The sequence below is a fragment of the Oxyura jamaicensis genome, chromosome 6, assembly GCF_011077185.1.
Source record: "Oxyura jamaicensis isolate SHBP4307 breed ruddy duck chromosome 6, BPBGC_Ojam_1.0, whole genome shotgun sequence".
NCBI classification, from domain to species: domain Eukaryota; kingdom Metazoa; phylum Chordata; class Aves; order Anseriformes; family Anatidae; genus Oxyura; species Oxyura jamaicensis.
The window spans coordinates 6,916,596-6,944,240 of record NC_048898.1 but is presented as its reverse complement, the minus strand read 5'-3'; the positions used below and the strand labels follow the sequence as shown (position 1 = coordinate 6,944,240).

Sequence of the window (27,645 nt, the reverse complement as noted above, 5' to 3'; positions counted from 1 at the left end):
TTTAATTCTGGCTGAACATGGCCCAGAATCATGCGCTGTTTTCTTGTGTCTTGATAGAAGTTCTAAGCATATGACTTTGAGTACTTTTTCCAAGTCCTAGAATCAGAGCAGGGTTTGGGTTGGAAGAGACCGTAAAAGCTCATCATCCAGTTCCAGCCCCTGCCATTGGCAGGGACACCTCCCACCAGATTGGGTTGCCCAGGGCCCCATCCAGGCCTTGAACACCTCCAGGGATTTGGGACCCACAGCTTCTCTGAGCAACCTGTTCCAGTGCCTGACCACCCTAAATATTTAGGAACATGTCTGAAAAAATTCTACTGCCATTTTCAATCAATGATATATGTATAAAAATTTGTCACTGCCATAGGAAAGTACTCCAAATGAAATGCTTATGATATTGGAACAAAAGAAAGCTCTGCTCCAACATCACTTCCTGTTATTTCCACACTGTTCTGTTATACAGCACAGCATCCTTTATGTGACCTTGAAAATGTTTCCTTCAGCACAGAAGGTTTGTTTAGAATTTTAGTGTTTGTAGCTGGATCAATTTTCACAGTGGTGTTTGTAGTTGAATCATTAATCAATTTTATTTTATTGTTTTCACAGTGTTTTTGTTTTATTTATGCTTGAATGAGTAAGCTGTTTTGCATGGATGTTTTCAAAAACAATGATTAGCTATAGTGTTTTTATAATGTAACAACAATTTCTCTGAGCTTTGACAGTTCTAGCTGCTGCCAAAAAGGGGAAACCTTAAAACTAGTTCAGTGTTACTCTTTTATTCCTGCAGAATGAAAGGAAGTAACTGTTACCAGAGTTGCACTCTCAGTTCCAAGTACAGACCTGTATCTGGAGTTTATTTCTCCAATACTGTTAAGTCAGACACAGCTGGCAGCTCTAGGAAAATAAGAACAGTCTGAGAAATTCCCATGTCGAGCTTTGTGTATGAATGTACTCTAGTTATGAGAATTGTGCAGTTTGCAATTGTCAGAGGTATCCCATGAGTTTAGTCCCTGAGCTTTTCCACTGACTTCAATAGGACTGTGTAAAAGTAAATTTAGATTCATAACTCAGCATCTTCGCAATCTTACAGCTACTGTATTCTTCCTAACTTTGGGAGTGTGCATTCAGTCCTGACACATACAGACATGTCTAATACAAACTTTATCTCCTCAGGTTTTGGTTTGTCTGGATTTCATCTTGCCCCTGTTGGGGCTAGAAGAAAAAAACATTTTTAAAAGATTATTCTGTGGTGGATTTTTTTTTCAGTTCTTTTTTATGTGTACTTATGAAGACCTATGTACATACGTACATATGAAGACACATGGACTTCAAAATCAGCAGGATGAAAAGATGTTTAAAAGCTCTTTCAGTCTTGGCCAGCCATAAGTACAAGTATACAAGCATCAGTGGAGTGATTCATGCTGTGTCTTCAGTCCTTTTAATCTCACGTATGTAAAGGGAAATTATACACGACTTTATATAAACTAAGGGATAAGAATAAGGATGAGTGTGATGCAGATTGTATTCTAATACTAATTGTAAGGTGCATCTGATAACATAAAGCAAATATTACGCACTTAAATTTTAATGATGGTTGTTACGCTGGTAGTTTAATGTTCAAGGTAGTAGTAAACATGGCTTTCAGAGTGGTAATGTTTCTGATTATTTTCTAGATTTTAAGCTCTGAATGTAATTTCCAGACACATCTCTAATCACAGGACTTGAAAACCCCCAAGCCAATCTGCTCAGTCAATCCATGACATTAAAATTTTGTCCTTTCCTTGTGGAATGTGCTGGAATTTTAGCCAGCGTCACATGCTCTGTGGTGATACGGCTACCACCTTACCCTTCATGAAAGGACAAATTTGAGCAGTAGGACTTCACACATACACAATATCTTGGGATTGTCTGAGCTCTGCCCTTAAGTAGAGCTTACCTTTCTCTCCTAGTTGGAGTCACCTGAAGCTCCAAGTACATTTCGTTGCTTCCTCTGTCTGTGAAGTGCTTTGTGCCATGCTTTGGAACCTCAACCCATTGAATAAGTTGCATGTAGCTTCCGTACTTCCCGTTGTCACTTTGTTTAGGTAGGAACATGTCCAGTACTCTGTGCTTCCTCATAACTGTACAAGTGCAGGAAAGACAGAATCAGGTCCTGTATGTGAGCACAAAATACTGATTCTTCTCTTTCTATTTTTATATATTCTATAATGCTCAGCTGGTTTCTGAGTTGCTTCCTTGAGCAAACCATCAGCAAACCACCTAGGCTGTCTGGTGAGGCTGTCAGTGCTAATTCAAGTGTGTGGAGCTTGAGATGAAAGCAGAAAGGCCAACAGGAAAGCAGGAAGTGAACCTAAATCCTTCAGTATATCTTAGTACACTTGTTAAATTTAGCTCACACGGTAGGGAGTGTGAATTGGAAAGTATTACTTAGGATGCCCTTGAATGTTCTAAATCTGAAACATGAAAAATGAATCTGAATCTGAATTATTTTTAAGTAACATATCCAAGGGGACTTGATTGGCTTAGCGAATTTGTAGTAAGTTGTGCAGCTATTTCTCTGTAGGCAATAATTCTGTTTTGTCTTAGCATGGTCATGACTGATTCCGTGTTATGATCCAATGACTATTTGATAGCCTCGGTGATAAGACCACAGAAGACTTCATTATGGAAAATATTTTAAGCATCCAGCTGAGCTGCGTTTTAAAAAAAAATAATAAAAATTCTGGAGCTATTGAGGACTATGGATTTCCAATGGATTTAAATCTGATGGTTTGGAGTTGTTATAGATTATTTTAACTTAATTACAGCAGGACTTCAGTTTGAATTTTCTCATTTTCATTTAGACATCGGGGAACCTACATGAGCTGACTATTACAGATGCCAGAGCAGGAAAATGACGAGTTGGAGTCAAGACTTCTAATAGGCCTGCACAGCCTGTACTCTACGCAACCTCCCTCCTAGAGAGGGGTGAATTCTAACATGGTGAAAACACCACTTAAAGCTTGCTTTTGACTACAGTATTCACAGCTATGTCATTTGTATATTCTAGTATCTGTGAAAAGCTTGAATCCATTGTAGCCCTCCCCTTGAGGGGAGTATTTAACAGCATCCTCTCTCATTTCTGCTTGTCTGCCTACCTTGGTAACAGTGGTAGCAACCTAAATTGTCTATGAGCTTCCCTCTGCTCTTGTCAGAGGTTCGAAAGTTAGTAACAGTGAATCAGTGGCAGACCCACATCCTATGTGGATGCAAAGACCTTGCCTGTGTTTGGTTGTCCTAGGAAACCAACTCAAAGTGGAACAAAACATAACAAGTATAGCCCCTGCCCAAAAAAGGCTCTTAAAACCCCTTCATTTTCAGTGTCTTGAGACAAAGTCGGAAACCTGCATAAAAATTACGTTAAAAAAAAAAAAAGTACAAGAGTTAGTTATGAAGTAGAATGTCCTTGGCTATTGAGATTATGTAATACATTTCAAATCACGATTAAAAAGCAGAAACTGGTATAGAACAGAGCCAAATTCCATTCCTTACAAGAGATCTGTGGGAGAGGTACGCAGCAATTACCAGTGTGTTGAAGTAAAGAAATGCTCACTTGTGGTGCAGACTTCCAGTGTACCCAGTGAGTTACAAAAGCCCACTCATGCTGAGCACCCTGCTTGCTCAAGAAAGCTTAGTAAAATTGTGTTCCTCAGCCTTGAGTTCTCTCTGCTGCCCTTCAAGTGGTGAGTTTTTCCTTTCTCTGTGGGCTTCCCTTTGCTTGAAAGAAAAGTGGGTCTTAAATGAAAATTCTTGTGCGATTAAGGCAGTTGTAGTTTTCAGACACGCTGACAGGTCAAATTAAAGCTCGCGTGAATATGAGGCTCCCTCTCCTTGCTAGATTTGAAATCACTTGACCTAACTTGAGATAGGTAACATTTTTAGTTTTTTATTAAGACACAGCTGCAGTAATGGCACAAGTTGTTGCCAGTCAAATAAGAATGAGGTAGAACAAGTGTGAATGTCAGGTTCATAATATTCAACTAAAACAAAGTTTGTTTGCCTCTCCCTTTTGTTCAGTGTCATGTGAAAGTACAAGTCATGTTTGAAAGGCTACTCATTTCTCTAATACACAGTTAATATTAACAGCAGTAGAAGATTAAGGGCAATGCTTTGCCTTCAGTTACACTGTTAGATGAAGAACATTGGAGCAATTAGGTCAGTGACCTAGAGCAGAGTAACTTGGATAAGAATCTGGCCCCAAGCAACTTGTCCAGGGTCATACAGTTGGTGCCTTAGATCTGTTTTCTTTTGTTGTTAGTCTTGGAGACATAGGCAATTTCACCATCTTGGAGGCAGCTGTACTTGTTTATTCATCAGAAGGGAGAAACCTCATGCCGTAAAAAGCTCCAGATCACTTCCTGCTCCAAAATCTGTCCTTTAATAATCAACTGTTTGGGAGTCTGCATGCAGGAAAATGTCACTCTGTTTTCCAGCAACACAGTACTGAATTGCTGTAATACTGAGACAGCATCCTTCCAAAAATACACCACAAAATGGGTCTGAGTGCAGTCCAAATTATGGTCGTACAGAATTTCATAAGGATGCATAGATATCTGACAATGCAGGCTTCTCCTGCTAAATGAACAAGTTACATATGATAAATTGATCTGCCTCTGTAGTAGTGTTTCTGGTGTAGCAACTACATCTCAAAATCTGAATTTCTTATAACTGTCCACATGCAAATTCTAGTGCATATAAGTGGCTGTGTAGTTCATTGTATTTTTTAGATGACATTTAAATTAAGCTAGAAGATGTTTTAGAGCTGTTTACATCCCTTATTACCTCGTTTCTCTTTCAGCAGCTGAGAAATGCTCATTTTAATTAAAATTTGTTTTTAAAATGCATCTTGCAGTCAACGCATGCTGAGGAGAGCCACTTGCCACCCATGTACAGTAAGTTTGCTGTGCTGAACAAAACGGGAGCATTACTTTAATTAGCAATAAATACTGTGGTGGCTTAGTGTTAACAGACTACTACGATGTCCTGTTTGATTTCAAGGTGGTGGGGTTGCACTAGCCTAGCTCTAGCTCTGACGGTCAGGGGCCTGAAAACCAATGGCGTGTAAGTAGAACAGAGTAGTTCATCTGGAAGGGACCTTCAAAGATCATTGAGTACAATCCCCTGACTTCTTCAGGGCTAGCCAAAGTTAAAGCATATTAATAAAGGACATTGTTCAAATACCTCTTGAACACTGACAGGCACGGGGCATCAACCACCTCGCTAGGAAGCCCATTCCAGTGTTTGACCACCCTCACAGTAAAGAATTTTTTCCAAGTATTCAGTCAGACCCTCCCTTGGTGCATCTCAGTGCTGTTCTATACATCCTGCCATTGGTGACCAGGGAGCAGGGGCTGACACCTCTCTTTGCTCTTCCCCTCCTCAAGAAGTTGCAGAGAGCAACAAGGTTGCCTCTCGGCTTCCTTTTCTTCAAGCTAGAGAACCCAAGTGTCCTTCCCTTATAGGACATGCCTCCCAGCCCTTTTGTCAGCTTTGTTGCTCTCCTCTGGACATTTTCAAGTACTCTGACATCATTTTTATGTAGTAGAGACCAGAACTGCACATACTATTAAAGGTGAGGCCCCACTAATGCTAAATATAATGGGAGAATCATATCTTTTGACTGTTTGGCTGCACTGTGTTTAATGCACCCCAAAATGTAGTTTGCCCTCTTGGCTTCCAGGGCACACCGCTGGCTCATGTTGAGCCTGCTGTCAGCTGCACCCCCAGGGCTCTTCCTGCTGAGCTGCTCTCCAGCCACTCGTCTCCCAGTCTGTGCCTGTTCCTGGCATTACTCCATCTCAGGGGCAGCACTTGGCATTTTCCTTTGTTGAACTCCATGCGGTTTCTGATCACCCAGCACTCCAGTCTATCTAGAGTCCTCTGCAAGTTTTCTCATCGCCCCAGGGCATCAACATCACCTCCCAGTTTAGGATCATCAGCAAACTTCCTGAGGATGCATTCCACTCCCGCATCCAGATTATTGAGAAAATGTTGAACAGGATTGGCCCTAGAATTGAGCCTTGGGTAATACAGCTAGCCACCGGCTGCCTGCCAGGTGTAGCCCCATTTAGTACAATCCTTTGAGCCCTACCGCTGAGCCAGTTCATCACCCAGCATAGCCTGAACCTGCTTATCTACAAGTTGGACAGTTTGTCCAGAAAGATGCCATGAGGGACAGTGCAAGGCCTTACTAAAATCCATAAAGATTACGTCCGCCACCTTCCTTTCACCCATGATGTGGATGACCTTGTAATAGCTTTGTTTATTTTAAATATCTCCCAGGAAGATCTTCTCCATGCCTTTTCCAGGGACTGAGGTCTGTATTTTCCTGGCTCTTCTCTCATGCCCTTTTTGTAGATGGGTATAACATTGGCTAGCTTCCAGTCAGCCAGGACCTTCCCAGACTCCCACAGTCTTTGGTAAATTGTTGGGAGGGGTCCAGTTGTAACATCCGCCTTTTCCTTCAGCACTCTGGGATGAATCCCATCAGGCGCCATGGACTTGGAAATGTTGAGCTGATAAAACTGTTCGCTTATAATTTCAGTGATCACAGATGGAAAGTCTCTGTTCCACCTGTCATGGTCCTCCAACTGAGGTCTGGGCAGTCCAACATCTGTCACAGTAGCAGTAGCTGAAGCCACTTCTGCCACACTGCATTCTCACTCTATAGAAGGTTCCAGAGAAGCCTTTTTTAGCTTCAGTGTGACAAGGTACCCTAAAAACACATCTCTAATATAAGCAGTCTAAGAGAACTTTAGTGGGAACAATATATTGGTATAAATCTTTTTGAACAGATGGGTCTTTCAGAAGAAAGGGTGAGGAGACACCCATAGTTGGTGGTGGTTGTACTCAGTCACAGCTCATCTGGCCAGTTCAGTTTATTCAGTTTTGCTACTCATAGGTCATAAAAGGAGATCACAGTAATTCTCAGCTCTCTACCATGAAGATTAGATCAGTCCTTAGATCAAGGTAAGGTCAGGAGATCTGCATACTTTGGAAGAGGGGGAAAAATAAACATGGTGTGTGTGTCATTTTAGTGTCCTACAGTTTTGCTGGTCCTTGGTGAAGAAATATGTACCCACATGATTATTCAGAACCTTCCAGTTGTGCATTTTTATCTGATAATGAAATGTCTCCTTTTTCTTAATTTCCTCTTACAATTTTTTAACATGGTGAAAATTACATTTTGTGTGCACCTGTGTGTTTAGCTTAGCATTTTATTAACACACCTTGATTTACATGTAAGAAAAATATAGAAAGGAAGCAGAAAAAAATAGGGTAATAGGGTCCCAGTCTTGTGTGTACTTTCCAGAAACATAAAGGCATCCAGTTATAAGAATTGTTTTCCAAAAGTATCCATAAGGCGCTGGAAAACTAAAAAAGGATTCACATCATTTTCCAGTTTAGTACAGTTTAGTACTCAGTCTGTCAGAAAGCCACTTTTTTTTTTTTTTTTTTTTTTTTTTTTTTTTTTTTTAAGGCTGCTATTGACATCCTGAAAATGTTTAGTTTTGGATGAGTTGAGTGTAAATACTAAATCCTTCTAAGACATTAGGGTACCCAATAAGAATTTAATCTCAGTGAATGAATGAGGTCAGCCCTGCTGTATTAGCAACTGCACAAAGTTTTGCTGATTGGATTTTTGGTCAGGTTTTGCCTTAGGCTTTGGGTTTGTGAAATCGAGCTTCCACGATTCACTGTCACCTTTAGATAAGAGTCATTAGATATTTGTAATCAAGTATATATATAAGTATTGCAAGTAATGTGTGTAAAATCTTTCGCATGTCAGTCTGTATTTAAATCAGAGGACATATCTTTTGCATAAAATTTATTCCAGGTGTAATTCCACAGACATCTGTGGTCTTATGGCAGGAGTGAGCGTTGTTCCCGTGTTCCCACTTTTTCCTTGGTACTGTATCTACTGTCATTTTTAAGCATCAATGAAATGATTGGGTTTTATTATTTTTAACTCTGGAGGAGTATATATGTATGGCCCAACAAACCCACTTGTGAGAATTTTGTGTCTAAGCCAAAATTTATATTCCACAGTATTACAGCAGGACTATTTGATTTCTGCTTTCTAATGATACTGACCTTCTCTGTACAGATGTATTTAATTTCCTGTTTAACCTCATGTTGCATTCAGTGTCTGCTGCGAGAATGTTAGACCAGAGCCCTTTAGTTCTGATGGCATAATCATAGCCCAAAATATATCAGTGCAACTCTCTATTTGCTACTGCTGGCTGCCATGCTTTTGTTGTGTATTTCCTGTGGTGTTAGTGGAAACATACACCTTTGAGGAAGGTAAGCCCTTGACATTCTATCAGCCCAAGATCTCAAAGTGTGTGATATTCGAGCACTTTCACTGAGGGCAGACCAGAATCCAAGCTGAGTTAGTATTCAAGAGGATGGCAAACCTTCCAGGCTGCGGAATGTTTTTCTTTCATGATACGCTTTCCTTTGGTTGCTGTACTACACCTCTTGTCAGGCAGCAACCAAGTCTCTGAGCTGTCTTTGTGCAGCGAGACGGTGCTTGTGGAACAGGGTCTCAGTCCTGTAGCTGACAGCAGGCAGTGAGAAATGATGCTGGGGAGAGCGGGGCGCTGCTCGGTGGGAACTAAGCCTGCACATTTGTTGCTGTCAATTGCAGGACTGAGGTATTGGTCTGCTCCTGATGTGAATCATGGGACTGCTTGTGGAGGGCATTTGTTCTCCATGGGAGAGAGAGGAAGAATTGAGCCTTTTTAAAGTTCTTACCGAGAGAAAATCCTTAATGCAGAAACTAGAAAATTTGTATTGCTTTCATAAACTCATTCAGCTTCAAATTTCTGCCAATGGCTATGTAGCCCTTGTGGATATCACCCAGTGAAGTCTACGTAAGCACAGGTTTGGGGTGCACTCACTGCTGAAGAAGCTGGCTGTGCTGAAGGGTCAACTGTGCTCACAAAGTCTAGGTTTCTTCTCCTCATTTTGCAGTGTGGAGTATTGCTGCTGAAGTCAATGGTGTAGATTAGTAGGAAGGAATTATGCTTTGAGTTAAAGGAAGTAACAAGGGAATCTGAATGTATAACGAATGTTTCCAAACCTCTCAGTAAATACAGATATATTCTTGTTATAAATAATACTTAATTTTCAGAACTTAAAAAAAAATTGGACAGAGGAGTGCACATTATCTTACTAGAAAATGCACAACACTAGTGTCAGACATGGGGAGGAAATGAGGAGAAAGATTTAGAGGGGTTTATTCCTCTAACAGGATTTATCGAGCCAGGCATTCTCTTTTTATTTAATGTGGGAATTGGTTTTACAAGGATACATATTTAGAAAATATTTTAAAATATGTTTATATAAACATAAAAATCTGTATTAGGAGTTGGTTTACCAGGATTCTGGGTGAGAGGGGGAGAGGCATTTAAGAGTCTGAGACAATTCACTCATTTTTTTGTACAGGAAAAGAAGCACAGATACCAAATAACACATAAATACTACTTAGGTGGCTATGGCTAGCAAGTTGAATTTTGAAATAGGATTGCCATCCTGGAGAAGTGTCACTAACATGGCCTAAGAAATACCGGCCTTGACTTGATCATTTTATAAATGTTGTTGTAGTTGTATTTCCTCTATGTGTTTTCACTGTCTCTGAAGCAAGATGATGCAGCGAACATTGAAACTTTTGAGATTCAGGTTAATTAATTTGCTCAGTAGGGACATATTGTCACAGTCCTGTAGAACAGTCTTACATAGCTAGCAGTTGGACAGAGCCCCATTCATTTCAAAGCTGAGGAGAAAAACATTATATTGTATTTATGATGAAATAAATTTAAAGTGTGTAACTAATATTTAATTTCCTGATGCTTTCCTGTCATTTTTGATGGTTATACAGAAAGAAGAATTCTCCCTCCTATTAAATTCTTCTTCCTTATCTCTTGAGGAAGTAACATACCTTCACACTAAGTTAGAAAATTCAGAGTGAATTATAGTACTCAATGTCACACACAAACAGTTCTCTGGAATTACAAACTTAATGTTTTGCCTTTATGGAGCTGATATATAACCAATAGCTGATCTGTCAACACAAAGAAAGGTAGGAATTTTTCAGAACTCATAAAAATGTGTCTGGTCATTCTGTGCGAGTTGTTGTATCTAAATGAGTTGTTTTCAGTCGATAATACCAGTCTCTACTAAGAGGATTTCTTACCCCATGGTACCAATGTGCTCTTTTTCACGTTGATCCCTCTCATCAAAGATTTTTACTTCAAAAGGTCATAGCTAATGCCTCTCATTGTATTGGAAATGTTGATTTGAGAAACACACTTTCTGTTCTCCCAAATGGATATATTTTAATATATAAACCAGGTGATATTAAAAAAAATAGGATTTGTATCATAAGGTTTTATTTGGCTTTTATTGTGTCTATTACATGTGTTATTGGTATCTGTGTATAATGCAAACCTGATCTTCTGAGACTGAAAACTTAACTGTACCTTGTATTTCATCCTTCTGTGCCTCTCATCCCCATTTACCTATCACCTATCTCGGGTTTACAGATATCCCCCCAGAATGTATTAAGAATCCAACTTTAGCTCTTAATTTTCTGCTAGGTGAGTATGATCTCACCTTGCTTTTTTTTTTTTTTTTTTTTTTTTTTTCCCTTCTGGCTTACAAACCTTAGTCTTGTTTCGTTTGATCAAATTCCTAGGTTTTCCTGGAGCTGACACTTCACAGATAAATCTGCCAGGGTTACTACCTCAAGTGTCTTTTTAAAGACAGTGCTCTGGGTGGCATGGAGCAGGGAGTTGGCCCAGATGGCCTCCAAAGGTCCCTGCCAACCTCAGCCATTCTCTAAGTCTGTGACAATGACTTAGCAGGAAACACAGTCAACAAGAGATTTTAAAATTATGCAGGGAAGAGCCATTTTATCGCTTTCTTCTCTTTTCTGTTGGTTGTTCTCCTGGCATGTTTGAGTTCTGTGATATAAAGTGCATTTACGTCACTTCGGAGATATGTAACGTTCCACCATTACTTAGGACAGCTTTGATTTTGGTTGAGTGATGGTTTGAACGTGCCCCTCCCTTCATTCCAAAGTCTGCTTAGCTATTTACAGTTTTCCCATGTATAACATGCATATTTTTTATCCAGATGTTGGACAAATGTCCAATGCCATGAAGGAGAAATACCTTTATGAAAAGCTTTCTTATATTACTTTGTTTGCTGTTCTCCCTAGTATCCAAGTCTGCGTTACAGATAGAGAATAGTATTTTAGATCCGTTTTTTCATCCACAGTTAGCAAAGGGAGGCTTTCTCAGCTCCAGCAGAGAAAATTATTTCACCTGGCCCTTCCTTCTTTTAATTTCTCCAAACTTAATGGACATCGTTGCTGCTGAATGACTGTTTCATGAGTTCACTTCACACTGAGTACAAGCAATTGCACTCATTATGGCTTCAATACCTGTTTGTTTTTTGCTTTTGTTTTTGTTTCCCAGTTGATGGATGCCTATTATGTCATTGTATTCAGGCATTTGCAAGTTCTGTTTTCTGTGAATTTGTTTATTGACTGCTGGATAACTTTTCATGCTTTCACAGTGCAGCCAGCTACATAGTTAATGCTGTGAAAGGTGGCATATTAGTATTGTGCGTGGAGTTACAGGAAAGGAGGCATGACTTGATTGCTGAGTACAAATCAAGTGAGTTCTTGAATGCTTAGGAGTCCTGCTGCAGCCTGTCTGGTGTACAGCCTTTGAGCATGAGCCCATCTTTTTAGTGCTTCCAAATAATGAAATAAAGTCATGATTTCCACATGCAGTGTCACAGGAATCTGGAATAAATGTATTATTTTATTGGTCTACTTACATAAAACTTACTTATGGGAGCTGTAAGTAGTCTTAAAGGGTGGATTACAAATTAGTCCTTTCAGGATTTCTTTTGTGGATAACATAAACAGTTTGCCTGAGAAATGAAAAGCGGGGAAGTATTACCTTGCCCTGCTGCAAAGTTCTGCATTTTTAGAATGAAGGAAAAATAATAAGAATATATTCTAAAATTATAAAAATTCAGTGATTGTGAGGACTCAGCAACTACCAACTGGTGATGTGTTCAGGTTCTTCCCTACCGCATTGCTACTGCTGCAGATGTCATGGTTCAGCCATTTGGTTTGAGTGATGAGGCAAATAAATAAATAAATAAATAAATAAATAAATAAATAAAAAGCTCTTCCAAATATTTTCAGCATAGAATTACCAATTTCTGAGTCTTATCATTTGTCTCCAATAAGGACAGATGAAAGCCATGGATGTTCAATGGGAATTTTCTGCCTTTTTTCCCATTCAGAGATAATTTATGTACGTAGAGGATATAATGAGGATACTAAATTAAGTGTGTCTGTGTGTGTATAAATAAAATTGGTTTGTTACCCATTTGCCAGCATTTTGGCTCAGCTGCAGCAGTGACTATCATGACTGCTTTAAAATTGATTAGACAATTTAACTTGTAATTTAACTCTGGATATGGCAGAGAGAGATAAGCCTGTGAATAGGAGTATAAAACATGAATCTTGCAGTTTTTCAGCTGATCTCAGTAAAGCTAGCATTTTGTATTTATTCTTTGGCTTTGTAGAAATTTAATGTCTTATGCTTCCAGTGTGACCTATGCACATGAGTGGTCTTTGACTTTTTATAAGGGTCAAGAATCACTGAGCCCTATTGCTTGTTATAGAAATAAGCTGTTTTGTTGCTGTTGTTGGAACAGAGGTGTTTCTGCAGCACACAGGGCTGACATGCCTAGTTGTTGGTTTTTTGGCAGTGAGACCAGGTTTGTTTCACTACTAGCTTTTGTATAATTTTCTACCTGAAAGAAACCAGAGAGCACTGTTTCTATCAAGTCCTGCAGTGGCACCCACTGTTGAAGCAACATGAATGCAAAACAAAGCAGCCATTTTAATTGGAAGCTGATCTGTTTTAATTTGATATGAAGCTATTCAGAGCGACATTTCCTATGCTGCTTGTTTTCAATTCCTGAATGTATTGTGATGTTTCATTAAAGAAAGACAAATTTAGCCTCAGTGAAGTGGGAAGACGATTAACATGAAAGCAGCTTGTTCTAAGGCCTTCTCCACCTATGTTTGTATCCTAACAGTACTAACTTCTTGTCAGCCAGACTTTTGGATGCTTTAGGGAAAATATATTCTATTTTTGAGTAAGTTCAGCTGTTATCCATGCTTTTAGTAGATTTCCTATTTCTCAATGTTGTCTGCTCTTTAATTGATGCTGTTACAAGGAAGAAATGGTTTAAAGTGGATATGCTTTCCAGTATGAAAACCAGTTCAAACCATTTACCAAAGCACAAGTGAGAAAAAGGCAAGGTACAAATGTGTTACCTTGTTAGTCAGCTGGATCTGTGTGGGGTGAAAGCTGGTCTAGTACCTGCATCCTTGGTCATTACCAGGTTCCTAATATTGCCTGTCAGTTCAATGGCTTTTGACATTCAGAACTACACAATTAAGTATAAAAATACACAGATGTGTTACATATATCACAGATACTTCATATTCTAAATACAAGGGAAACTGGAATATTGCTTGCTGGTGATGACTGCGAGATGTTTAATTTATTTCAGATTGTTATACTCTCTCTGTATTTCAAAATCTCTAAAATTATGTTTTCCTTTAAAGATTTCAGAGAAGGTTTTATGATTTTGTAGCATCACATACACACACACACAGACACACACAGACACACACACACACACACACACAGCTTTGTACTTAGTAATGTGAGTGGTTTTATTTTCTCAAGACATTAAAAATGTTTCTAAAAATTATCTGGAGATATTTTGATAAGCATTCATTCAAGCTATTTATTCACTTTTTAATTAAAGGAAGTACGATTCTATGGTTCTATGAAATGGATGAGGAGCACAGACATCTAAATGTTACTTCCAAAATTATATAGAAAACAGTAGCCATTTATGGGAGCACTTTTGCTCTTTAACTGTCATCAGTGTACTCTGAAATGTTTTTTCGTCTTGGTTACTTCAAGTCAGTGGTCATTACTGCTTTGCATGTCTCCTGAAGTTTAAATTACCTTGGCCATTTAGAACGTGGCTAGAGCTCAGAGGTGCAGAGTATACAAGCTCAGTTGTGAAAGGACGTTGCGCATTGAAGTATCATGGATATATATGGCAGTGTGTGTGCTCATCTCCTTATTCAGTCATTCAGTGTTTTGGGATCTGAGTCCCTCCAGCTCTGTAGGTCTTAGAACCTCAGCAGCATCACCCCATCTTCTGCTTAAACACAAGGCCTTGCTCCTGGAAGAAGAATCATATGTTACTTTTCAGTGTACCTGGTAGAGCTTTCAGTCATTTTTCAATTACAGAATGCTTACAAAACAAAACAATGCTGTTTTCTGCCTGCTAGCTTTTGAAGTCTCATGGAGGGAAAAAGCATGTACTTGTATGAACAGAAAGCCTTCAGTAATGACTTGTATTCCTGAGTCTATTGCAGTCAGTGCAGCTGTTGACAAAGTCCCTGTGTTTGGAACAAATAGCATAGCATTTTGAGGAAGACCACACTCTTTCTAACTTGGATATTGATTAAAAAGGGGTGGGGATGATGGGGGGAAGGCAATAAGAAGTTTAAAAAATAGAAGACGTGTTGGTTGTAAATATATCAAATGAAACAAAAATAGAACAGTATTATTATTGGTTCTTTAAATCATCATCAATAAAATTACTTTGTTAGAATACCACCTGGAAATATATGGATTTCTCAGACACTGTAACTGAATTTCACGTATCCACATGGAGAATTCTGAACAGCCAGAACAACCTGAACAATTACTGAACTGAGGTGTTGATGTAACTCTTTGATAACATATGCTGATAGGTTGAAAAGTCCCTAATGATTGACAAGTCACATATTTTATTATTATCAGTGACTGGATCGTTTGTGTCCAGTTTTTTATCAGTTAGGATGTGTGTTCCCCACACATCTCTGGTACAACTGTAGCATGGCCTTTCACCCTTTCACCTCTGGACACAATTTGGGAGTTTTCCTTTCTTTTTTATACATACCTTTTTTTTTTTCCTCCTTTGTTTCTTTCTATTCTTATTTAAGTTTTTTTTTTTTTTTTTTTTTTTTTTTTTTTTTTTTCCCTGCTTCTTCATTCCTTCTCTTACACCATTTTCTCTATTTTTTGTCTTTTTACCCACTTAGTTTTCTCTTGTCTCTCAGGTCTTTTGTATTGTTTGCTTGCTTTTGAATTGTGTTTTACGTAGTACAAGATCACCTAATGTTTCTGAGTTATAATATTCACTGGCTGCTGTGCAACAAGGTTGCCCTGGAACTAAGGGAAGACCTAATTTTTGTACCTGCAATGCTTCTAGGGAGTCAGTGGACATTTGTTCATTATGTTCAGCATATATGCACTTAGAGATATTAGGAAAAACAACAAACAAACAAAACCAAAACAACAACAAAAAAAACACCCTTCCACCCTTCCTAAGGAAACTGCAGGGGGTATCAACCAGGCAATAGAAAAAAGACAGGTAAATGACACTGGTGTATAAGTCCCTTTTATTATGGCTCAATAAAATGACCCCTTTGTTAATAGTTTCATTGTGGAGGAGAGTATTTTACATACGTGTATGTATAGACATCATCTATAAACCTTGAGGAGGGTGGTTTTACTTTGTGCTTGAAAAATACTTATAGGACGCATGTGATTTCTATGTGTATTTATTTCGTGGACAAGTATGGATAGGGCCATTATGTAAACTGAACTGTGGACATTGCTGGCATCTTAACTAATCACTGTAGCACCAGAAAACTTGAGATGTTTCTTTTTCTCAAACTGTAACCGCACAAAGTTGTGATATTAGCCAATCTATGAAGCCAACTTACGTGTTACTAGTGCTTGTTCACATGAGGAATGCCATCCCTTTTCAGTATTTCTCATCATTCAGTTTGAGGCTTGCATAACTGTGCCTTACCATTGCTTCTAAGCATCACCTATGAGATTTTGTTAAAGGCTGTTCAGAGGTGTCATCATATAGGACCACAGAAAACAGAATCTAGTAGGAATTTAATTGATCATTCTTGTTTTTTATGCAGGGAATAAATCACAAGACAGCGGGATTGCAGAGATGGAGGAACTTCCCGTCCCACACAACATCAAAATAAGTAATATCACGTGTGATTCCTTCAAGATTTCTTGGGACATGGATTCTAAATCCAAGGATCGCATCACTCATTACTTCATTGATCTCAACAAGAAAGAAAACAAGAATTCCAACAAATTTAAACACAAGGTAATTTTCTTTTAAAAAATGAGGCGGAAATGCATGACTTTAAATAGATGAATCTCAGTGGTTTATTAACTGTTCAAAACCAGGTATAGGACATCTGGCCGAGGTGGGTTTGATTAATCTGACTGGCAATATTTTTTTTACATAGAATTCCTCCGTTTAAACCTTATGTGCATGTACACACAAACACATTTGTTTCACAGAGAAAGGAATATTACCTTTTCTATTTCATTTGAAACCAAAACAGCTTTAGAAGCTATACAATTTATTGTAATACAGACATTTTTATTCCTGGCTAGTTCTTAATCATTATTTAAACAATTTATGTTTTCTGTGCCTGTCCTCAATCAGTGACAGACCCATGATGGCAATACATGTTGCTTCAACAGAAGAGTCAAAAATTCTAATGCACTTCTAGGAAGGCTTCCAGCAATCCTAGGTTGCAGCATTCAGTACTGTAACCTGAATATTCATCTGGCCTCTTTCCTTAAACCACTGATGGAGAGACATACTGAATGTATTGCCGAGTCTATTGTTACCAAATACAGAAATATTTGCTTTGCACTCAAACAGTTCAAATACCGAGATGTCTACAGAAACACAGAATGAGATAGAAAAGGAGATTAAACACCACAGTCATCTGCAAATTAATTATCTGCAGTCTTGGCAAGATCCCTAAAATATACAATTTGCCAAGGCACAAATAACCATCCAAATATGAGAGGTCTAATTTTACTAACACCTAAATTACTCTTGGTGTATAAACCAATGGGACAACCAGAAAATTTTACTGCAAATACTGTGAGACTATTTGTCATGTGACCCCTGTTCATAGCATGTGTGTAACCTTCCATTTATGCTTCTTTATTTGAGTTTTTTGGTTGTTTTTAACGTGGTTGTAAATAGCATATTCATTAAGTGTAACAAAAATCACTTACTGCTTTTTCAATCACTTACTGCTATTTGAAATCAAGGATTTCATGTTTGGCCAAGTTGCTGCAGTTGCTAGGAAGTGGTATGCAAAGCACTGCTAAATTTAATGTTATGATAGCCTTTACTCTGATCCAGTTTTAATTGTGGTAATGAATGATTTGTATGTGTTTTTGTTTTTTTTCTTACTATTAGTACATTTTGACTGGCAGCCTTTGAAGCTCAATTCCTATTCTCATTTTATGCTGCAAGAATAACTATGCCTTCCACTATAAATGTTTACTGAGATGGATTTGTCTTAATTGTTAAATTTTATTAATTTACACATTTTTCATTTATATGCATAGTGGTGTTAAAATAGTAAAATTTGTTTTTGTAAAAGGTAGAGCCACTCTAGCAGACTGAATGCTAAATTCTCTTTAAAATCTTTATTGAAGGGATGAAACTAGTGTTAAAAATGTTTGTAGTAATATTAAAAACATTACTCAGCATAAGGGTAGCATGAATGTCTACAAGGGCCTGTTTCTCTCATGGGTGATAAGCTCAGCTATTTTGTAACTTGTAGAGAGTTAGTGTGCTATATGAGATGGATGTGAGCAGAAGTGGGTTGGGATGTAGATTTAACCTGGTAAATGGATGCTGTTCTTCAGTAAACGGTGTTTATTTCCTTCTGAAAGAGCAAATGTGAATGGTTTATCCTTTCAGTCCTTTCTGTTGGCAAATACATACTCAACTTGTTTAGGGTACGTATTGTTTTATTACGTAGGACTATTATATTTGGGAAGGAGGAGATTAGTAGTATGTAAAGACTAGAATATGGATGTATGATTATTCCCATATAATAGGTAGGGAAATGAGGTTCAGATATGCAGCAAAGCTAGGCGTGCCCAACTCCCGCATTGTGTCCTACAAGCAGACTTGGCAAAGGGAAGGATGAGATGAAATGGAAGAAAGCTGAAAAGTGAAATCAGCTTCTTTAGAAAAGAAAAGGGACTTCAGAATAGGCAGGCTTCTCTTCCCCAAAAGAGTCAGGTATACCAGGATAGTGGTGTACTGGTTTTGGGTGCCACAGTGTAAGAAGGAAGTAAAGCTATTAGAGAGCATCCAAAGGAGGGCTACGAAGATGGTCTAAAAGGCAAGACGCATGAGGAGCAGCTGAGGTCCCTGAGGTCCCTTGGTTTGTTCAGCCCAGAGCAGAGCAGAGTGTGCCCAGAGAAATTTCAACATGAATATTTTTTCCTGAGGTCAGCATAGTGATCTTACAAAGCAAGCAAAAAAGGTTTTGCTTAGAAAAAGAACACTAAATTAAATTTATGAAAAGCATCATTCTTCCCTTCCCCTCCCCTCCCATCCCCCTACCCCACCATGTAAGAGAGAAACCCCTCTAAGTGATGTTGTGTCTCTGGGTGTTCTGGCCTCTTCTGGTGCAGTTCAAAGAGTTTCCTGATGCACAGCTGGGATGTAAGGCTTTGAGCCTTGGGGGTAATGAGGCTTTTAATGTTGTGTGAACACTCAGAAAATTAATGGGGGCAAAAACTGCTACAGTGTTATGGGCACAGAGAGCAGACCCAGGTGGAGTCAGTTTTTACCACAGCCAAAGAAAAGATGACACGAAGACTAATGAGTGGAACTGTAGCAGCTGCTGACTGCATTAGCATTGGTAAGTCCAGTTCAGTGGGATGCCCTTACAATGTAGTTCTAGGGTGGTAACTTTAAATGTCACTTTTTTTTTCCTCCCAGTATTTTTTTTTCTCTTTTGTATATTATTTATTTCAGAATACAGAACTGAGTACTTAACATAGGAAGTTTTCTCCAAGATGTTTGTAATTCAATTTAAATGAAAATTAACATAAAAAGAAACCAAAATAACAACAAAATCTTACCTTTGATCATCAGTCAATCACACTTCAGTTTTGTAATATCACAAGCTGCTAGTTTTACAGGTTTTTAATACAGAAACTGAAGAAAAATGATAAAAAGAGTTTTTTCCTTAATAGAAAATGTTCAAAAAAAAATCTTCTATGTCTTGCATATAGATCATGAAAAGAATGAGTCTACTTTCTATTTTTTTTTTTCCTTAAGGGTCTGCTTTGCTAGAATTTTAGGTGGGTAAACTATTGACTAGCATTTATATGTGGATAGCTATGGATATTACCTAAAATGTCTACTTTTTGCGTGGCAGCCACCTTAATGTTCTGTGGCTACTGGTAAATGTTAAAGAACAAACACCTCTCACTCTTATAGCTTCTCTGAATGACACTGTGTAGAGTCATTCAACTTCACTGTGAGTCCTTTTACCAACAGTTCTAGTATAAATTGTCCAGTTCATTTTTTCTTCCCCTTGGTGGTCTGAGCTGCAGGCTTTGGTGCTGCAGAAGCTAACTATTTCAACAACAAAAAGTAGCTATACTTCTGTATACCTACAGTATTTGGTATCCTTCTGTGTTGCACTATCATGGGATGTGCTGACAGAACATCTGAGATGTGGCGTAACAAGAGGTGTGATGATAAGCAGAGAACATCTAGCTATATGTTTGGTTTGTTCTAGCCATTCCCTGTGCATAAGGATATTTTGAAACATGTGAAGTGTGCAAAGTTACTCTGCAACATGTTTGATTTTCTCTGTTCAAGGTGGAAGATACCACCAACAGCAATATAGGTGGACTCAATGACTGCAGGAGGAATCTTGCTTGGTTGCGCTGAAAGAAAAGCTTGTCAATAAGAGCCCAAGTAGTACTTAAATTAAGATGTCCTCATGCTCTGCTTGCATGCTTAAGCATAAATGACCTTAGTCTGAATTGTGTGTTTGGGCTATACATAATGGTCCGTATTCGTGTGGAACCACAAATAAGCTCAGATATGCCAGTTACCATTGTAGCTTTCAGAGCAGACCTCAGGCGATTGTCCTAGGCCGCTCTGGTAACTTCACTGCACCAATGGATTGTGAGTCGTAGTTAATACTTACACAGAAGAGCCAAGGGTTGGGGAGTGGTGGTGGATTGGTTTGGTTGTTGTGCTGACTTTTGTGTTGTTGTTTTTTCTTGTTTCTGTTTTTGTTTTGGTTCCCATCAGGATGTACCAACTAAATTGGTTGCCAAAGCTGTTCCTTTGCCTATGACGGTCCGTGGGCACTGGTTCTTGAGCCCAAGAACAGAATACACAGTAGCAGTGCAGACAGCATCAAAGCAAGTTGACGGCGATTACGTTGTTTCTGAGTGGAGTGAAATCATTGAGTTTTGCACAGCAGGTAATGTTGCTGAGAAAAGAACGCACCATAGGATGTATGCAATTAAGGCTAGCTTTGCTGCATGAATGGATTAGCCATCTACCAGTGTGCAGTAGCTTGGTAGGCTTAATAGTTACATTTGGAAACTGCAATACTAGCTTTAGGCTTTGTATGCACTCTGGTCTGATGCATGAATGGGAGGAGGGCAGCAGCTGCAGTGCCCCTTTGTGTTCCACAATAGCTTAGCTGCCCAGAACTGCTGTGTCTTGTACCATTGCTTCTTTCAAACCAGGAAAGGAGATTGGTGGACTGCAGTGGAGCAGGGCCACTTGTGTGCCTCTTGTTGCCTGCAAGGCCCAGTGGAGAAAAGACACCGGCAGCTCCCTAACAGACAGCTTGCTTAAGCTATTCTGCTGTTCTCCCTTCTTTGTGTGCTGCAAAGCCTGAGTACCACTAATACCCTGTCTCAAGGACTAGTACGAGTACCTTAAGCCTGTCATTGATTTATAAACGTCTTCTGTTGGATGAACATCACCCATCAACACACCTGCCTTTGTGAAATTGAGAGCTGTAGCAAGCTCTCTGTGAAGCCAATGTTGGTTGAGATGTAGTTCAGGCTGGGTCCTAAGCAAGGTTTTTTAATTATGTGGCTCACAACCAGGTACCCTGCAGCAAACATTTTATCAAACGACATAAGTCAGAGGGCAATTCTGAGCTCCTCTGCATTTCCCAAATACAAGGAAACCACCTTTAACACAAGGAATCCCAAGGTGAGAGTTACCAGAGGCTTGCAAAGTATTCATGGGGAAAGGAGTGGGGAGGATCAAATATGCACATTCCTGCCAATTGTCTCTTGCTGCTGCTGGAAACTGATGCTGAGCTTGATAGCTGCTCGATAGCTGCTGCGTGATGTGAGGTATGTTATTTAGGCTCTGTTCCCCATTATGTCTGTAATTTGGAAGAGCATTGTGTTTTTTCTCCCCTCTTATACTAGCAGATTTGTCTTTTTTTCCTCAGATTATTCAAAAGTTCACCTAACACAGCTTTTGGAAAAAGCTGAAGTGATTGCAGGCCGTATGCTTAAACTGTCTGTTTTTTATCGGAATCAGCACAAAGAATACTTTGATTATATCAGGTAAGAAAGTAAACATATGCAAAATTGTTTGGCAAATTACAGTAGTAATGAAAATAAGTAAATGGAGGCAGCTGTGCTAGATCTGGAGCAGAATGTCTGTGCACTATTGCCAGTTCAGAAGAAGAGAAAAATAAAAGGTAACTAATTTCTTCCACCTTGTCTTGTTCAGCACTTCGGTTAGGAAAAAAGTTTGTATTTTAGAGAAGGAATTTAAGTACTCAGGGTCTTCAGCCTCATTAATATGCCTGTGATATTATAAGTGTTTAGCAGCCAAATACTGCCATTCTATTAAGAAATTCACGGTGAGATGTCTAATAGTATGAATGCACAATTGTATGTATCAGTGTTTGCCTGTACATAAGAGTTCTATCTATCTCATGTATTTACTCTCCACATACAGTCACCCCATTTCTGTGCCCAAATGGCATGACTGGGGCTCTGTAATGCAAACCTTAATTTACAGATCATGTTTGTGTGGGGAGGAGGGATGTTTAGACAATTTGAGAGCACTGTGCTTCAGTTGGAGTGAATAAATGGGATAGCTGGAGGTAGGTTCCTTATTCCTGCATGGAGAGCCAGTGTGACCTTGCACACACAAGCAGAAGCACCTTTACGGTAGAAAAGACAACATTTCAATGGAAGGAGTCAAAGCTCACATACATGACTGAGCAAGAACAGACGCCATGCAGCGGTAACCTTCTGCTGTTAGAAGAACGTGGATGAGAGGTAAGTGGCATAACAACATCTGTTTCAGCACTGGTGCTAGGTCTGCTCCTGAGCCACATAATTCCAGTTTTAGGTGCGTTTTGCATTGTACCTGCATAGAACTTTTTTTTTTTAAAAAAAAAAAAAAAAAAAAAAAAAAAAACTGGTGAAGAAACAAAATATTCTGTAGGGCCACCTCCAAAAAGCAGAGTCCACCACCCTTGGAAATGTTCCTCTTTGTAGTCATGAGTACATACGGGATTCTATGATTGTCTTATATATTCCAGAGCTTGGGGTTTCCTCCTTCCTTTGTGCTTTGGGAGAATTATGTTGTTGCACATTGATAGAGCTGCATATTCAATGGAGGTAGCAAATTAATTGCATTTTAAGGTCTCTAAAGACCTACTAACTCTACTGCCGTCTTGGACTAGGACTAGATACTACGGAAGGGAAATTCCTGTGCTGTTTCTGTTTCTCTTAAAGGTTTATTTTCAGCTGTGTAATCAATATGCCTGCTCTTGTGTTTACAGAGCTTTAAAAATTGCTACTGAGGTACATTTATAACTGTAGTTTTGGCCTTTTTCTGCCAACTGTGACTCTTTAATTGATTGCACTGTATCTTTTCCCTCCCTCTTCTTATGGTCTTTCTTGGGTTGATACAAATGAAGTCTAAATTCGTTGTCCTTCTGTTAGTGAGTTAAAGAGTCAAAAGGCTGAGTTTTGCCATTTGAGTATATAGCTAGGATACCTGTAACTGTCTAACAATGGTCTTTTCTGATCAGAAATGTACTAACGTGGTTGCAAGGGTTAGTCCTGCAAGGCACATTTCTGAATGGCGTGTTAAAACCATAATCACATGCTTCCTTTTAGGAAAAATTCCTTTGTCATACCATTTCTTCCACTGGCCTCTGTGGTGTCATAACTAGTAAACAAGTTTGAAAAAGCTTATAGGGTAGCTCTAGTACTATCAATAGCCAATGAGCCAAATGTATGAATACCCCTAAATGTAAGGATGTGAAATGTGAGCTTGAAAGTAGCACACATCACTGCTGCTTCCCTTGGCTGGAAGTGCAATAGAGCATCTCAGCTCCCTGGGGAAGAGTGACCTATGATTAGCATAATTGGCCACTGGATGTCAGTATCTTGCCACAGAAATAAAGCTGCAAGCCTGTTTTCTCAGGTTGTAGAGAGTGGTTAGTCAAGCTGTTTTGTTGTTTTTTTTTTTTCCTCACTTCAATCATACCAATTTTATCTCACTCTCCTCCTCCCCTCCCCTGAAAAGCCCAATGTTTTGTATAATAGGGCTTGAGGCAATAGCTATTTGAATAGCCCAGAAAACCTCTGAACTTCAACTTAAGCATAAATTAAGATATGCTTCTGAGAAGACTAGAAATTTTTGTGGGGGAACGACACCCAGAATTTGAGACATTAGTGTGTTGTTGATTAGAGCTTTCTTACCTTGTTACTTGTACGCTGAATGTATTTGCTTTGACTGCTACCTCCAGTTTAACCAGGTAAAACCTTTTCCCAGACAGCACCATTTTAACTGGAGTTGTTGCAAATTTAAGAGAATAAAAACTGTTCTCTCTTGCGCCGCTCCTCAAAAACAAACAAAAAAGAAGAGGGAGGGGAGATACAAGACTCCACAACCCCAAGGCCTCCTTTATCTGTCAATGTGTATAAATGCAATCTTTAAGGGTAAAGGTCTTTAAAGGTAAGGTGTTTTTTTTACAGGACTTAAAAGAAGGAATGTTTCAGTTCCTGCATTAAATGATTGCAGGAGCAGAGACAACGAAAGCTGTTGCTACAGCACATACAGAGAAGCATGGGTCACAAGTTCTGGGGAAAGTCTTTGCTGTACATAAAATCTCAGGTGCTACAGAGGACCAAGTGGGGTGTTGTCCTCATAAATTTAGCAGCTTAATGCTGCGGAGTACAATTTAGGATTTAGAGGTTTAAAAATTCACTTGTAACATTGAATATTTCTTTTCAGTGTAACCAGATTGAGCTCAGCTTGCAAAAAAAACAAAAAGAGTCATGTACATTTTTGTACCTTAGGACTAGTAACTGCGGGAGATGGATACCAACCAAAGTGGAACCTAACCAAATTACCTAATTAATTCTGTGCACAGCTCTGCTTTGACTGAAGTCACCTGTAGAAAAATTAATCTTGAAATTATCATTTTGAGGAAAAAATATATATATAAAATATAAATATAAAATACATAAATATATATATCAATACAAGATATAAATGTAAAAGAATAAAATGTATGAAACAATATTAAAAAAGAATAGCAGATATCAGGCAGTATGTTCCTTCCTATAATGTGTCAGAGAAACATAATTCAGAAATAACTTTGGCAGCTTTCCTACATGAACTATATGCTGCCTATGCTAAAAATATGCATTAACTAACAATTCAGCATATTGAGATTCACTTGCAATTTTCAACATGTGATTAAACTGAAATATGTTTATTATTAGAATTTTAGTGGCAAGCTGAACAGATCAGCTAATGGAAGCTATTGGTGCTTTGGGGACTTTCTGGTTTGTGCTATTGTTTGCCTTCTTTCGCAGAATACTAATCCAACTCACAGCTGACAGAGAAGGTAGACTGGAAATGCAATTTTTTTCCCCTTTCTGAGTCTGGCTTCAGTTGAGTTTCTTGACCTGAAAATCATGACACTAACCACAGGATTTCAGTTTAATGATTTTCCTTTGTGTCTCTTCTGTACTGTTACCGAACAGCATGAAGTCTTAACTTACCACTCTCTTAATGTGTTACACAATAAACAATAGCAGTCATTCATTTGTAGAGAGCACCATGGGAACGCTCTACAGCCTTCTGTTAAGGATAACAGTGGCAGCCACGGCTCTCCAATCAGTGGGAAGTTGGAAGGCATCTTCTTTAGCTGCAACACTGAGTTTAACACTGGGAAACCACCACAGGATTCACCCTATGGAAGATACAGGTTTGAGATAGCAGCTGAAAAACTCTTCAACCCAAATACTAACTTGTACTTTGGAGACTTCTACTGCATGTACACAGCCTACCACTATGTCATTCTCGTTATCGCCCCTGTTGGATCACCAGGAGACGAATTCTGTAAGCAGCGACTTCCTCAACTAAATATAAAAGATAACAAATTTCTGACCTGTGATGAAGAAGATGGTGTAATGGTTTACCATCATGCCCAGGATGTTATTCTGGAAGTAATTTACACTGATCCTGTGGATCTCTCCCTCGGCACAGTTGCAGAAATTACTGGTCACCAACTAATGAGCTTGTCTACTGCAAATGCAAAGAAAGATCCCAGCTGCAAGACCTGCAATATCAGTGTTGGACGTTAAAAATGCCCTCATTACTTAGGAGCCTTCAAACCTCTGTTGCCCATTTCCATAGTCAGACATTTTTGTCAGAAGCATGCACATGCCGTTGTCACCAAAAGCAAACATGGGGTCTTCAAAATCTCCAGTAGCGTTTTTAGTATTTCTTCTCTCCCTCGTTCCCTTCTGTTCACCCAGTGCTTTAAATGATTAGAAGTCCTGGATTTTTTTTTTCCGGCAACCATTTATACCTAGATGCTGCAAAAAATGTTTTCTGTTTCTTGCCAAACGTAACAAAATCCTATATAAACTGCTTTAGCAAAACAAAAATAATGGCTTATAAATGGTGTTTAAATATGCATTCATTTTAACTACTGAACAAATACTGGGATAACTCCAATCAGCATGAAAGGTTGTAACTGCAGCATGATTTAAATTTCAAATCCTAGAAATGTCAGCACTTCCAATGTGTTGTTTGACAGTGTTATTTATGTTATTTATATTAGCTAACTGAAAACAGAAACTGTGTCTTGACATAATAAATATAATAGAAAAATATTTTATTTGTACTGTTGTATAAAATATTATACAATCATATAGAATATATAGATCACATTTTAATATCAATTGTGTACATGTCATGAAATCATTTTCCCTTATCAAAGATGTAGTTTGTAAACTTCAAATAGCTCTGTATCTGTTACTGTTGCTCTAGCTGACTTTAATTAAAACAGATTTACGAAGGAGACCATTCTGATTCATAAAAGTTATAAATTATTAAATCAGTACACCGAAACAACAAACCTCTAAGAAATAAAAAAATCATTTTTAGTCATCATACTTTTTCCTCCAAGCTACTTGAAAACAGGAACGTACATCTTCAAAATCATGCTGAGCCATTACATACAATGTAAGTACAAATGTGGTTGGTACATAATAGGCTTTATAAAATGAAAATTTTCTTACCAAGATAGATAGAAAACAGGTTGCTTATACTGTGTGGTCAATACAAAATGACAGTTAAAGCAGAACACTAAACATGATTCAACTTACTTCCTTTTTCTGTTTTCATTCTTCCTTCCTTTATGTCTGGGATAGGTATTTCCCCGAATCCCTAGTTTTCATTTGCAGTACAAAAATGTTGATAAGCCTTCTGTTAACAGTTCACTTTTAACACAAATGGTTTATCACAAATATTGAAAAAAAAAAATCCTTAATATTACAAAATGTGGTGCTCTGAAAGTTAAGAAAGATGCATAATTCCAATGGAAAAATATTTTTTTTATAATCTTATTTATAGTAAATGAGAAGTCTAGCGTTCCTCAACAGATAACCGTGACACTCAATTATATACCATGTACTTTAATCTATCCAAAATATCTTAGCATAATGCAATAATCTAGTCTTGTCTTTTATATATATATATATATTTATCTATATGGTAATTTATAACACAGGAAATACTTTGACATTTTACAAAGTGCATGCTTCTAAACGAGCTTTGGTAATTAGAAAAGCAAATTAGTATCAGGCAAAATAAAGTGCAAAAGTTCAATACAGAAATAAAAATTAGCATGTAGTTGACCTATTTACTGAATTTTATGTACCACACGACTGGTCCTATAAACCATAGTGAAAAGGACAGCATACACTACCTTTGTTTTATCTCTTCCCAGTAGACTACCTGTTTATTTTGCCAAATGCTTACTCTTATTTCTAAAAAGAAAAAAAAAAATACTATCTCCATTTGGTAGTCATATTCATTCCTTTTTTTTTTTCCTTTTTTTTTTTCTTTTTTTTTTTTTTTTTGCATAGGCAGCATCACTTTGCTCTACTCCCAGAATTATAGACCAAATCCTGTCACTGGTTACGTGTACACACCTTTCTTTGAAGCTACTGGAATTGAATGGCAACTCTGTCTTGAAAGCCAGTGTATGTTCTTGAGTGAGTTTGTTTGCTTTAAGCTAACGGTTCCTTTAAT

General features: G+C 38.3%; 2 protein-coding genes across 15 annotated transcripts in view; one reads left to right on the top strand and one right to left on the bottom strand.

Moving 5' to 3' along the window:
• Nucleotides 1-26,412, top strand: part of PHYHIPL (phytanoyl-CoA 2-hydroxylase interacting protein like) — a 55,306-nt gene extending 28,894 nt beyond the window's left edge. For both annotated transcript variants that reach the window (XM_035330069.1, XM_035330068.1), the window contains exons 2-5: nucleotides 16,145-16,341; nucleotides 20,341-20,515; nucleotides 21,512-21,629; nucleotides 25,154-26,412. In XM_035330069.1, the coding sequence (XP_035185960.1) occupies nucleotides 16,177-16,341; nucleotides 20,341-20,515; nucleotides 21,512-21,629; nucleotides 25,154-25,688 (993 nt within the window). In that variant the 5' untranslated portion in view covers nucleotides 16,145-16,176 and the 3' untranslated portion in view covers nucleotides 25,689-26,412. The remainder of the gene's footprint in view (nucleotides 1-16,144; nucleotides 16,342-20,340; nucleotides 20,516-21,511; nucleotides 21,630-25,153) is intronic.
• Nucleotides 26,208-27,645, bottom strand: part of FAM13C (family with sequence similarity 13 member C) — a 129,386-nt gene continuing 127,948 nt past the window's right edge. For 7 of the 13 annotated variants that reach the window (XM_035330050.1, XM_035330053.1, XM_035330058.1 and 4 more), the window contains one exon: nucleotides 27,457-27,583. The gene's annotated coding sequence lies outside the window, so the exon portion shown is untranslated. Of the gene's footprint in view, nucleotides 27,584-27,645 lie in introns of all 13 variants that reach the window. The other 6 variants (XM_035330057.1, XM_035330063.1, XM_035330056.1 and 3 more) reach the window with 1 other exon arrangement.